The following is a 14,914-nucleotide window of genomic DNA, read 5'->3' on the forward strand; positions in this document are numbered from 1 at the left end:
TGAATGAGCATCAAAATAATGGTGATAGAAGGAAAAGTAGAACACAAAAGACAAATACACAAAGAAATCGTACATAATACAAAGTGGAAGTCTCAAGGAAATATATTACTGTCAATTTTTTTAAAGCCATAAATAAGAGTCTGCATTGAAATCTTTTTCAAGATCTCATACATCATATTGAGGTGGTGGGTAGGTGAGGTGAGGGGAGAAAGGGAGAGAGAGGGAGGGAGGGAGAGAGGGGGGGTTTGGGGGACCGTGGGGGAGGGAGGGAGGGATCTTTTAGAGTCGACAAACTTGAGTTGGAAACTTGAAGGGCATAATAATCTGACTTTGCATCTTAAAAAAATTGAAGGATTAAAGAAGAAAAATATTATAGTACTCATTATGACATGTTCAAAAAATACCTTTTAAAGAAGCAAATTTGAGGACCATGGTAAGAAATCAATTTTTTACAAGCTTGTTAAGAATTCAAAGAGCTAATTGACAGAGAGATATTATCCCGAGACAGCAGTAGTAGCAACACAGATTTAAAGTTCATGAACTCAAAGCTTTGGAAAAGTCGGTAAGGAGAAAAATGTAAGAAATAATGGTGCAATAGATGAAAGAAATGTGAAGCCTATGTCATCAAAGAACAAAAAGGCTATGACAGAACAAAAGGTAAAACTGGTTTGATCATGTCTTATTGCTAAAAGAATGAAGAGAACAACACAAAAAAGATAGCAAATGATAATACTTTTAGAGATTCAATTAAGTATTAGCTTTCAAGAACTGGTCGCTGACTAGTATGTGCCCTAATACCGGTTCGGCAAACCTTGCACTAGATAATAAGTAGTTTCTACGCCTCAACTATCATAAGCTAAAACAAAGATTTCGATAAGTAGGTGGTGAAAGCTCAATGTTAGAAACAAAATCAACATATAGATAAACATAGAAATAAAAAATAAAATGTTTCAAATAAAAGCTTTTAAGATGAGTAGCCATCAAGTTCTCATATTAAGCACAAAAAAGAAAATAGAGCTTAAAAAGAAACAAAAGCAACATAACAATCAATATAAAAGTAGAAAAGCTTCCAGTTAGGAGCTTCTAGGGCGTGCAGCTATCAAATAAAGCCAAAGCATAAATGCCGCTTTCGAGTTTTAGTTAAAAACCTAAAATGCATGATAGATATTCAAAAACTTGACCAGAATCAAAAATAGAAAAAGTAATTTTAATTAAATTGCAAGACATGTCATTCCAAAATATATAAGAACCATGATTAAAAAATTAAAAATTGGTGTAATAGGTTTAAGAACTTTCCTTTTTTTCCTAATGTAAATTCTTTATGTCATATATAATTACAAATAAAGTTACAACAGATGATAACAAGAAATTGTAAGTTGCAAAATGTATGGAAGACTATAAGAGGGTGTCACATGCTAATTCAGATATTTTGGATAGAAAGGTGAAATGCTAGCTGAAAAAGGAATATAAAACTGTAGGTCGAGTCCTTCCCCATGACACTAGGTCCACTACAAAGTTGATGGTATGAGCACATTAGAAGTTGTGTTCCTCTGACAGTCCGCTATTTTTCCATTGAAGAAGACAGTCCAAAAATTTAAAAGAAAGTCTCCGATCTGCAGAAACAATGCAGTAAATAAAGTACACAATGATTGAAGGGTCATTCTGAGGTAAAAGTTTCTGAAAGGGAAAAGGATGTTTGACATTGCATTTCTGCTATCACAAACTGCAAAATTTTTCTAGCAGTCATATTTCTCCATCTAAAATTTCCACCGCAGAACCTGCTAATTCTTCCAAGCAAACCCCTCCTCCATTCTTAAGACTTCCAAAAGCCTTTTCTCTCCTTTCTTAAGAGGTGAGGCCCAGAATTATGAACCATCTCCACCAACCCAACTTCTTTTAGTGAGTGAAGCTATTATAAAGCTTCAGTTATGGATTAAAAATAAGTCAGCTTCCCATTGTCCATAAGATGATTTAATCTCATCCAGCCATCAAACTAAAAACTGAAAATTGCAATGACAACAAAAAAAAAACTCCTAAGGACTGAATGATAACAAATCCGACAACCTACTCCTTCCTTGAATAATGTACACAAATCACATCAGTCAATGACACGATTTGACTGTTGTACTAAAAAAAAAATTTTGCTTAGTTAAGAAAATTAAACAAACCGACTTTCACATAAAGTGGGATACCTCAGAAACCAAGTTTGATCACCTGACAAATAACGGTTAACTAATCTGTCATCAAAAAAGTTCATGATGTCATGAATGATATTTGCATGTCAAGAGAGCAATTTTTCAAACACCAAAATATAAGAATGTATCAGTGGTCAGTGTGCTGGAACCACAACATTTATGGATCAATCAATGGGTAGACACAACAAATATAGACTCACTCAAGATTCCCAGTATGTGCCTAACAACTTCAAGTAATAACCACGAAAATGGATAATCTTGATCAATAGCTTTGCAGATAAGAAATATAAAAGGTAGGTTCAGAAGCATGGAACTGTCACTCAAATTTACTGTGAAGCTGGTCTAGAAAACTAACAATATAATATTGATATTAAAGGGATTTTACCACTATGATGTTTCTAGAGTTTTGCATGTGCAAAAATGTGACTTGCAAAAGTCTAAACTTTATGTTGTAGTCGGACAACAAAACTTAATTATAACAGTAAATTAAGGATAGAGACTAGAGAAGTTTGGAGTCGTAGTTCAAGCCAAACCATATCCAGATGAAGTTTCTATATTTACCTAAAAAAATCAGATCAGACCTATAGTTCAAGGCCACTAAAATCAGCAAGGAACCAAAGTTCTCATCTTGGCCAAGATTCAGCTGCAATCTCTTTTGTATTGGTATCAGCACCTTCTGAATGTGATAATAGAACACATCTCAGACCTAAACAACTCAGCCATATAAACCAAGAAATCCAGAAATATCAGCCAATACAATATGAACATATTAGCCGATACTTTTTTTTTAATCACCTTGTTACCATTTTTATATAGTTTTACAATGAATAAATTTCTAAATTGGTAGCTTTATATAGTTGTGTTTGGATTGACCATATTGGACAAGATTTTGATATCTTGGCCCTAAAATATCGATTGGGATCTTGGAAGACCTAGGTTACTTTGAAAATTGACCACTTTCCTTGGCCAAGATAAACCAAATTTCGGTTCATCTCAATCTCACCACCTGCCAAGATAACCGAGATCTCTATCTTTAAAAATCTTGCCAAGCAGCCAATTTTAGAAGTTTCCTACTTGAAAATAATTTCATGTAGGCCTAGAAGTGGAGAAAAGATGGGCAGAAAGATGGAATATGTGGAAAAAGACAACAAAGTCCAAAATAGGGTGGAGAGCAACCCCCAAACCTTGGCATTATAATAGTAAAGAAAATCCAAGATTTGTTCATTTAGAATACTAGAGGTAGATAAGCATGGAATAAAGAACTGAACCATGAGAACAAACGTTCATTGTTTCGGTACCAGACCCTGCATAGGTATCATCCTATTACAGTATTTGTACGCAGTACAGTGCAAGACAGTGAGGTGTATCTAACATCGGTATAGTACAAGACTGCATACCAATTCGGTACTGATACAAGTACGGTACACCCAATATGGTACGATAGCGATCGGTACAATGGACCTTGGCAAGAACAAAGGCTAGGAAAATTGTAACTCCACCTCAATAGAGAAAATTCCAATTCTCAGAAAGCTTATCTCGGTATTTCTAATCATGCCACCAAATGTGTAAGCCTATATATGAGATGCTATTTGTTTAAATAAAAAAAACAAAATTCTAACGTTATAAAAATTAGTGGTGTGCAAGAAAATCGACCAAATGGCAAAACAAACCCGAACCGGTTATTTCGATTCAATTGGATCATGTTTTTTCACATCCAACCTGATTTCAGTTTGAAAAATTTTCGAACCAGAAAAATTGGTTTGGTTTCGACTTGAGTTTTAAAAAAACCAACTTAAATCAAATCAGCCCATATATACACGTACACCAACAGGTTCGATAATTCAACGGCCCTAGCAACCCATTCTTTTCATGCTTTCCTATGTCTCCTCCCACTCTGCCACTCGGGTTCACCCTTTGCAAAGCAACCTACTCTACCTTGCCTCCATCCTCCCCCAGTCCCTCACTCAGTGGCTCAGGTGAGATCTCTTCTCCTCTCTTCTTCACTTCTTCCAAAAATAGATTGAAAGTTCGAAACTCTAGTTTATACTCATAAAAAAATAGACCCATGAAACCACAGTCCACAGCACTTCACCATCCTTCCCCCCATCATCTCTGCCCTTGGCCCCTCCCTGACCAAAACATAGCCACTTCTGCCACCACTCCATACAAGGCAAGCAATGACGAGAAGATATGGGTGTGATGATGATGGGATCGGCGAAGAAGAAGAGGTGGAGGATGAAGGAGATGATCAGATGAAGGAAGTCAACAGAGAAGACGAGGCCCTCAATCTCACTCCCTCCAACTCCACCAGCCCTCTGATCTGAGCGAAAACTCTTCACCTCATTAGCCTTTATTTATTTTTATTAATTTTATTCCTTAATACATGGAATTGAAATCTTAACTTAAAAAGGAAAATTAAAACTAGCAACGTAATGGAACCACAGGTTTGTAGATACCTTAACAGGCAACTAAGTAACCACCAATATTCTGATCAATGACGCTATAGCAACATAACAGCATTATTTGGTCCTTATTAGAGATTAATGTTCTAATTTTCTATTTCTTTACGGGATATTTTGCGGGGATTGTGGCTGTGGTGGGACTGGTTGGCGTTCAAAGTTGGTGTCACATCATTTCGGTGGCTGCTGTAAAAGTAACAACTGCAGGATCATGGATCTTGCTCCATCCCATGGCAATTGTTCATTTGCGCTAAAGTCGACCATAGGATGGACAATTTTTGCTTTGTACGAGGCCGAGCCTAACATGCGCTTGACTACACCACCTAGCATCATTTTGAACTAGTCATAAGACGTTCGTATTTTAACTAGCCCTAGCCCATTTGAAAGAAGTTCAGGCCCAAACTTATTCAACCCGATAAACCGAACCGAACCAAATTTCTCGGGTTGGTTTGAACCAGTTTTTGTAGACGGTTGGTTTGATTTTGGTTTTGATTTTAAGAAACCGATTTAAATTAGTTTGTTTTCAAGAATATCTCTAAACCAACCTGACCCAAACCATGCACACCCCAAATAAAATCCAAATGCAGATTTCATCAATTAGCAAAGTATTCCACTCACTGCTTATTTTAAATTACAAATTATGAAGATTGTCAAAAAGAACAAAACAACTTACACTGCGTTGAAGTCTTGTCAGTGTACTCATCAGCAGCTGTTCTCCAACAATTGCTTTCATCTTCTTCACTAACTCTTCTCGAGTTATTGCTTTATTCTAAGAGATAGCCCAACAAACATGTTAATCCAACTAAAGAAGGAAAATGAATGAGTAAATATTTTGGTCGGTTATAACACCCAAATCATGTCGAGCAATACCTTCAACTCTTCGTAATGGCGAAGCAGTAACTCCTTTGCTAATGGAGACACATGATTTTGTATTTCGGCAAACAGCACTGTAAATGGCATCCATGGTGAAGTTGGCCCTCTTGTTGGCTCACATCTTACCTGAACAAAAGATTTAAGTAAAAATAGGAATAACATTACCTATACGACAAATCCAAAGTCTTTTTTTCAACAGAAAAGAGAAAAACCAAGCATAGTTTAGCCGCAAAGCACAGCCTCTGTAAGGGAAACTTCCATTTGCCAGCTGTGATCACTAAACAAGCATCTCAGGTAGCATATGAACACAGAACAACCAGAATGGTTCTGAAAGTTACACAATGCAAAACAGAAGGAAGGTTGACTCACAGGATGAAGAGAGGAAAAGTCTTGTACAACTTTTGTTGCTCCTACATGGAACCGTACATCCTTCAGTCCAAATAAGTACTCTGAGAAAAAAATATTTAAAGAAACCAAATTATTTGTCAATCTGTATATGGCACAACAGCATTGCTGAGTACATCAACCCTATTAGTTCTAATTACCTCGGATGTGTGAGGACAGCTTGAAACTAACAACATATTCTGGATGAATATAATTGCCCAAGTGGCTAGACCACACGACATGACATGTTGGACTCAAACAATCATCTACACCCGAATCGCTATTCCCACTACTGGGAAAGCACTGTCTGGACCCAGGCCGGACTTGTTCCATATTTCCCAAGATTGCTCGGCATAACAGCATGCATTGTACACCTTTTTCGTCAACATCACAAAGATTAACACTGCAGGTTTTTTACAGGGTTAAATATAAGTGTGCAGGCCTGAACTTGTATATTCTTCTATACTTTTTAACTATGGAAAGTAACATCTGCTCTGCTCGCACAACTGAAGACTAGGATATACAAAATGTATAATCAAAGCAACAGGAACTACTGGAAATGTTTGAACAGAGAAGGGAAGTGTTGTAAGTATTAAAAAAAAAAAAGTAGAAACTATACAAGGCACCTGGCAAAAGCACGGTTATCTGGTGTGAGATAAACACCAGTGCCCAAAACTCCCTCAGTAGGCTTCCCCACCATGCCAAAACCATGAATCAGAATTCCAGCTATGTCTATCTTCTTTGAACCAAACCATCCATAACGTACATTTGCATCCCCTCGCTGTGCTCTAGTGGACCGTATCTGTCTCTCAAAGGCCTCACATCTAATCTGTGAAGGAAGATCCTTTGGGGCATAGCGATGGATCTGCAATATGTTTTGGGGCGTAGCAAAAGGACCCATTCCTAAGAGAAAGAGGTTTTGTACAAAAAGAAAGCTTTCGCTGTCCCTTTCCACATTTTCAATCTTTGAGCGTAATGACTCTGCAGTTAAAGGCTGTGAAACTGAAGCTGCATTTTCCATAACAACACGCTTTACCACCTCAGCTGGAGGACATAATGCCCTCACCAGCACTGGTCTCTGGAAACTGCTGTTCATGATGCCTGAACCCAACTCAGAGAACTCTTCAGCCACATCATCAAAAAAAAGGGAAGGAAAGAAGCATTTGTCAGAATCATCAATCCATGCCACAGAACACTGTTTCCTAGTTCTCAAGTTGACCAGGACCATTGACACAAAATCAACAAGAAGATGCTGGCCATTAACCATGACCATAACAGATGACTTATCATCCTTGAACCCTTCTATAAGAGACTGTTTCACTGGTTCTGGAAAGTCTGACCAGTCGCCGCAGTTGTAGAACATGATGCGGCGTGGCAAGCCACTGTTGAGATAGTTGAAGCAAGTCTCAGCAAGGTTGGGCTGCACACGGCAGCAGTGGCAGTTGCAGACACTAGAACGGGAGGAGGGCCCATGTTCTACACTGACACGGGGAGTCTTACCATCTCTTAATCCAGAACTTTCTGCTTGCTTGCGCTTCAAAGCAGAACCACAGGGTTCAATGGGTAACGCCATTGATAGATGGCTTGGCAAGAAAGCAACAAAAAAAAGGAAAATCCCTAGTATATCACAGGAATTTAGAGACCTCCCTCCATCTTCCCCTTGAAATCAGCAGATTCAGTAATCCTGTTAATAGCAAACCAGCCCATGGAGTCTCACAAGCACTAGCAAATAGTACTGCTTTCCTAAGACAAAATACACATAGTTACACTGTCTTTTCCTATTAATTTAATGGTTTATTTGAGTTCAGCCAGAAAACCTCAAAATAGATTTCTAAAATTAGCATAGTTCTGATTCATTCTTGTCTTTTTGCAATTGGCTCAATAACAAATCCTTTAACAATAATTTGGTAGAATAGTAATCACCATACAAACACTCAATAACAAAGAAACATAAACAATGTGGAATTAAAATAGAGTTCCTTGATATTCAATTAAACTGAACAAAAAAATAGCACAAGAAAGGTGAGGAAAAGGAACTCCAAAAGCATGCATGGATATGGCAAAATTAAGAATCAGCACAGATACATAAAAATATACTCTATAAACAAGAAGGTGAAGCCCCAAAAGAAGTACATGGGTTTCTTAAAACTGGGCTTGGAATTGCAGAACAAAGTTCACTCGGAAAGGGAGCCATTTCATGAACAGTGGATGAGCATCAAATCACAAAAGGAAGCAAATTTAATAGACAAAACAGCCAAAGAATAATTCAAAAACATGCAACCAAGCAACAACTAAGGGCTTGTTTGGTATTGCTCTTGCTTTTTGTGTTTTCTTTCTCTACAAATTAGCAAAGTGCCCAAACATAGATGGATGTCGAAAACAGCATTTGCACAAAAAACTTCTGCTATTCCTTACTTTTATTTTCTATCTTTCTGAGAACCATAGATCTTTGCTTCAGAAAAGCTCTAAAAATTTTGCAAGAAATTTCAGAAAAAAAGGGTTTCGTCACACAAGCTGCTCAATCTAGTTCATTTTCTACTTGGGTTTTTAGAAGCAGAAAACAATAGCGATTCCAAAAGGTTCCAAATCCTTTAACAAGGATTTGCCGGAAAAAAAAAAAAAAGAAAGCCATTTGACAGCACAAGGCATGCATTAAAACCAAAAAACGCGAAATTAATCGAATGTCCATCACAATCCACTGAATAAAAACTCCAATAAAACGAAGAAATCTAGAATCCATAAACTAGCAAACCGAATTTAAATCCACCAATAAAACAACCCTTTCCAACAAAAAGAAAACCATCGATCCAAACACCCAAAAAACGAGAAATTGCCTAAAAAAAAGGAGAAAAAAGCAGGGATTTTGGCGGCTCACATCGGGATATCAGAAGAAAGAGAAAACTGGGTCGACCACCGAAGGATTCCTGAGGGCCTCGAATCTCTTCCTCTCTCTCCTCGCTCTCTCTCACTGCTCGGACATACTTCACCTGTGGCGGATAGGAACGGGTGGGTGAGACGGGGTATAAAGGGAGGCAAGAAGCGAGAAAATCGCACTGCGAAGGGGGAAGGAATTAATGCCAAATCGGGTGACGAGAACAAGGGTGGCATGAGGAGATCGGTTCCGGAGGCGAGGAGCGGTGAATCCCCTCCACCCGGACAGCATTCAACGGAGTGTGATTTTGTAGGTTAGCGTAACCACCCCGACGGAAAAAAGTGGGCTTTACCATGGGCTTGCCCAACTTGCCGGTTCCTGGACATATCACTTCACTGGACAAATTCTTTGTGCGCTGCCGCTGGTGCAGAAAATTTGACATGTAACGCGCCACCTTATCCGATTGCTTTATATAATTATTATTTTTTTTAATATATATTTAATATTTAAAAATTAAATTTTTTATTTAAAAATTTTATATAATAAAAATATTTTATTTTTTTTAATTATATTATCTTATATTTATATTATAGCATCTTACTTCTATAAAGTAATAATTTTTGTCCACAGAATGTCATAATATTATACAGGATGTCATGATATGTATAGGGTACCATAATTTTTTTCAAAGAGCCGGAACATCTTCATCATTCAAAATTTTTAAATAAAAAAATTGATCTGAAGGTATTAAATACGCGTTGGAAAGTGGTTGGACAAAAATATCCCTTCCATATTATGATACTCTGACCATATTATAATATCCTAGGTTATAATACACCACAAGATATCATAATTTTTTTCAAAAAATAGGAATATTTTTGTCATATAAAATTTTTAAATGAAAAAGTCAATCTGCAGATATTAAATACGTTTTGAAAAATGGTGACTATGTAGATCAATCGGACAAGACGGTGCGCTCCACATCAGATTTTCTACATCGCCCGCAGTGCATAAAAAATTTCTCTGTCACGAAATAAGTTAAGAATTGATATCATTTTTTATTTTTAAAATAATATTTTACATATATATATATATATATATATATATATATATATATGTGTGTAGAATAAATTTGGATAAAATTGATCTAATTTGGGTTCAAATTCGATCAGATCAAAATTGGATAATGTGGGTCTTTCATCGATGATTCAAACTGTTAGATGTGATCTACTACCTCAAAACTACTTATACATAAAAAATCATATGATTTGAAGACTTCTAGCCTATGCATCAAATGATCAAAGAATATATCTAATTCAATTTTTTTAGACTGTCTAATTTTTGACTACTTGATGCATAAGGTAGGATCTCTAAATCATATGATTTTTTGCATGCAAGTAGGTTTGAGATTTTTAATCATATTCAATAGCTTGGATCATTAATGTAGGACCTCTATTATAGAGTTTTGATCTGATCGGATCTGAGTCCAAATTTGATAGATCTGATTCTAATCTAGCTCTATATATATATACAGGTGCGTGCGCATTTGATTAAGTGAATTTTGAAAGCAAAATGAAAAAGAGTGAATATAAAAGATTTGATAGTACTTTTATCTACAACGGTTGGTTCAGGAGATCTCTACACGGTTAGTCCAGGTTTAAGAAAATCTCTTGAATGATATGATACATATAGCGAATGTCTTGGCCAAATATAAAATCAAATCTATCGATCTTTGAGAAGAAATTTTTATTGGTCGTATCATATACAAGAGATCAATTGATCTTAAGAATTCTCAACCTAATCTCCATGCAAATTTTTGAAGAAATTTTTATTGGCCGTATCATATACACAAAAGTTTTTCGTGCAAATTCTCAACCTAATCTCTTAATTTTCTGTCCAAAATCAAAGCCTTCTTTTTTCAAAAACTCAAAATTCATACTTTTCTCGACACCGATTGATCTTAAGAATTCAATTTTTGATTTGAAAGTAAATCCCGACATTACAACTTAATATAATTTTTATGAGGAATTTTGATCTCGTCTCAGCACATCCTAACTATAAGCACATAAAATATACACTACAAATTATGTAAATTTGCATATTATAACTATTCAAAATAGCTATCACATTATCATACCAAAAATCATATATGGGTGTAATTGAGATCAAAACATATGACAAGCATATCGAAGAAATATAGCAAATCCTAATCACATTAGGCATGCATAACACCCTTAACAATGCATCAATTTAAGCATCATACTACCATGATAATATAAATTTCAAAATTATCATAAATTTATAATTTAATAACTGAAATTTAACATCATGGCATATATAAAGTCAAAAATATTTTTTGAGTTTAAAGGATTGATGCTAAAAATTAATGCAAAAATTTTGGCAGGATATAAATAAAAATAATTCTATGCTACAATATTGTACTTGTTTGATCGAATCAGACAAGAATAGCTCTGATATCACTGTTGAGTTTCGACCACATAGTAGAAATAATTTTTAAAATTTTAAAATCATACAAATCAATAGCTTTATCAAATAAAACTATCGAGTCGGAATCCAAGCCCTAGAATCACCATGCCGATATCAATAAAACAAAAACAAGCATGCAAAAAGGGATAGAATTTTATACTTTCATCAAAATGAAAAAGTGACATGTTTGTGTTCTCCATGAGACTCCAAGGTAGAAGTCCTCCAATGGTGATCCACACGGAAGTTGGCCAACGTCCTTTCCAACTGGTGCGCTGCCGCAGCCTTGTCTTCTCAAGAACACTACCAGCTTTGAACTTGTGTCACGATCGCATCAAAGCCCAGTTGCTTTCAATCTTATCACCAAAACGACACCAAGAAGATACTCTTCAGTTGTCATACAACCTAGAATTTGATTTTTGGCTCCAACATATGGAAAAACCAAACCCTAGGAAACACTAGCAACACTTGCTAAAAATCTCACCACCCTTCTTGCAACTTTTGCCACTCAAATATTTCTTTCTTTTTTCTCAAAATTTTTTCAATTTTTTTTTATGTTTACCACATCCCTTCTCTCTGGTTTCAACTAAAAATAATAGCACCCAGTCATGTGGGACATCCCCTATAAATAGGGGACCATGGGACATCACATGGGATGAAGGGACGCCAACCTTTGGCGCTTCAACTTTCCACATGGTGAATAAATTTACTATATAAAATTTTTGGCAAATCAAATGCTTATAGCAGAAGGACTCTTCCTTCTCTACGTGCCATAAAAATTTCACATTAAATTGGCATTAAATCATAGAAGATCCAGTTGGAAAATTATGGCTATGCGTAAAAAGTAAGAGCCTTCATTAAGAAGGACTCTTCTTTTCACACACAGATAAGGGGTGGGCGGCATTTATTTTTTACCGTGGCTTCTGGTGGGCACAAAGGAATCCTTCTCCACTTAATCCAAGTTGGATAAGGTTCCAATTTAAATTGATCCAATCCCATTGGATCAAAGGCAACTAATCTAGGTTAGCTCAAACACTTTGAACCAAACCAATTCAGGAACTTGAGTTAATACAATGTTCTAGCATATCAAATTAATCCATAGAATTTATATTAAACTCTAATTAGATCAGACTAAAGCTAAATCTCAAAGTGTGTGACCCATTGGATTCCAAATCTAACCAGCAGTAGACCAAGACTTTCGATGTATTCCTAATACGATGAGATTAGGTCACCTAAAGAGTCCCAATCAACTTGAACTCTTCTAAATTGACTTCAGAATTAAAGTCTTTTAATTTTGATAAATTCATAAGTCGAGATTGATATCTACCAATGTGTCATGACTACTCAAAAGATTTAAAATTTTGATAAAAAATTATCAAAATATTCTTTAGTGACAAGTTCTCATATAATTCAATCTTTTAGTTAAACATCTCAGATGAGCTGTGGATATGAAAATATATCAAATCCAATAACTTATCTATATGTATCTCGATTTGAAGGCAATGATTCAGTTGATGATATATTAGAAATTCTTTTCTAATTATCATCCTATTTTGATCAAAGACTTCCAAATCATCGACCTATGAGATCACATAGGATGTTCGCTCCCCTTATTAAGAGTGACTAATCCCTTATTGATTACTCACAATCTTCATGCACACTTCACCATATCTAGAACACTCGATACAAGGATCAAAGAATCAAGTTAGGTAGTGAACCAAAATATGAATCCATATACACAAGATACTATGGTGATCTCAGGTCTAAAGATTACTTACACAACTCCCACTAGAGAATCATCAATTGATATATAAATAAGTCTCCATCTGATATTCTCTCACAAATCAATTCAGTGAACTCATCTCTAATGAACACCCATATCCTTGTATTAGTATCACCACACAAGTGGTTATGAGATCAACTACCTTAATTTTTGAACATACATAGGACATGCCAGTCTTATCGGTATCATTGATCCCCAATTCAATATACCAATGACTAAAAATATTTTAGGTTAGGACTATCAAGAAATTAGGTCTCACTGGCGTGATCTCATCACGATCCTAAAACTATTGTCCGGACCTATGGGGTTCATTATAATCTTAAGAACAATAAGATGCAGCATATAATAAATCAAAAATATCTATTTTATTAATAATATAAATATCATTTATATAAGTTTAGAAGATAAATTATAATTAACACCCTATCGCATCCCATATGCAATTGACTTGTAGCGCATAATCTTTTAATAAAGCACTTGCACTAAAGCCAATCGCTCCTATACTTGATACCCATGCTATCAAGATGGCAGTCAAACTGCTACATTGACAAGATCTTAGTGAACAGATCCACTATATTATTCTTGGTGTCAACTTGCTCCACGATCACATCGCATCTTTCGACTATCTCCGAACGAGGTGGAATCATCTTAGGATGTGTTTGGATTTATGATGAGATCTTGATTCTTGGACTTGAGTAACTGCTCCAGTATTATCACAATAAAGAGGCACTGGTTGTTCAATCTCCGAAACCACATCCAACTCTGTGATAAATTTTTTCATCCAGATGGCCTCCTTAGCAGCCTCACTTGCAGCAATATACTCAGTCTCAATGATCGAGTCAGCAACAGTTTACTGTTTGAAATTTTTTCAACTTACTGCACCACCATACAGAATGAACACATATCTAGATATAGATTTACTATCATCTGGATCAGATTGAAAACTAGAATTGATATTATCTTTCAGTTTTAAATCAGATCCACCATATATCAGAAAAATATCTCTAGTCCTTCTTAAGTACTTGAGTATATTTTTCACAGTTTTTCAATGATCCTCTTTGGGATCAGCTTGAAATCTGCTTATAATGCCCAAGACATAAGTAACATCAGGTCTGGTATATAACATAGTATACATTATTGATCTTACTACTGAAGCATAAGGAATAGAACTCATTCTATTTCTCTCTTCAGGTGTCTTAGGAGACATCTTCTTGGAGAGTTGTATGCCATGACCTATGGGCAAGTAACCTCTTTTACTTCTCTCCATGTTGAACCTCTTCAACACAAGGTCAATATACCTAGACTGAGATAAGTCTAGCATCCTTTTCGATCCATACCAACTATATAGGATGCCTCACCCAAGTCTTTCATGGAAAATTTTTGTGATAGCCAAGTCTTGTCCGATTGCAACATCGGGATATCATTCTCAATGAGCAGTATGTCGTCCACATACAAGACCAAAAAGACAATAGCACTCCCATTATTCTTCTTATACACACAAGATTCATCCATATTTTTGATGAAACCAAACGATTTGACTATCTCATCAAAACAGATGTTTCAGCTCCTCGATGCCTGTTTTTCTAAATACCAACAGAGTTGGCCAGGCCAGCATATGGATCTAATTAGAAAATTATCTTTTATATTTTTTTTGACATCAATTTATCTAAAAAATTTAACTTTAGAATTGAAAGTAAATCCCGACATTACAACTTAATATAATTTTTACGAGAGACTTTAAACTGATCTCGGCACATCCTAACTATAGGCGCATAAAATGTACACTATAAATTAAGTAAATTTGCATGTTACAACTATTCAAAATTGCTATCACATTATCATGCCAAAAATCATATAAGAGTGT

General features: G+C 35.7%; 1 protein-coding gene across 15 annotated transcripts in view; it reads right to left on the minus strand.

Moving 5' to 3' along the window:
- The window catches only part of LOC105032759 (inactive poly [ADP-ribose] polymerase RCD1), a 50,736-nt gene extending 41,679 nt beyond the window's left edge, over nt 1–9,057 (minus strand). For 12 of the 15 annotated variants that reach the window (XR_012139688.1, XR_012139685.1, XR_012139687.1 and 9 more), the window contains exons 1-6: nt 8,787–9,057; nt 6,538–7,654; nt 6,073–6,314; nt 5,897–5,976; nt 5,525–5,653; nt 5,328–5,423 (exon numbers count right to left, since the gene is read on the minus strand). Coding sequence is in view for 9 of the 15 variants with exons in the window: in XM_073253859.1 (XP_073109960.1) it covers nt 5,328–5,423; nt 5,525–5,653; nt 5,897–5,976; nt 6,073–6,314; nt 6,538–7,484 (1,494 nt within the window). In the remaining 6 variants the exon portion in view is untranslated. The remainder of the gene's footprint in view (nt 1–5,327; nt 5,424–5,524; nt 5,654–5,896; nt 5,977–6,072; nt 6,315–6,537; nt 7,655–8,786) is intronic. The other 3 variants (XM_010907312.4, XM_073253856.1, XM_073253857.1) reach the window with 3 other exon arrangements.
- Nucleotides 9,058–14,914: the final 5,857 nt, after the last annotated feature.

This window comes from Elaeis guineensis, chromosome 3 (assembly GCF_000442705.2).
Source record: "Elaeis guineensis isolate ETL-2024a chromosome 3, EG11, whole genome shotgun sequence".
Classification (NCBI taxonomy): Eukaryota; Viridiplantae; Streptophyta; class Magnoliopsida; order Arecales; family Arecaceae; genus Elaeis; species Elaeis guineensis.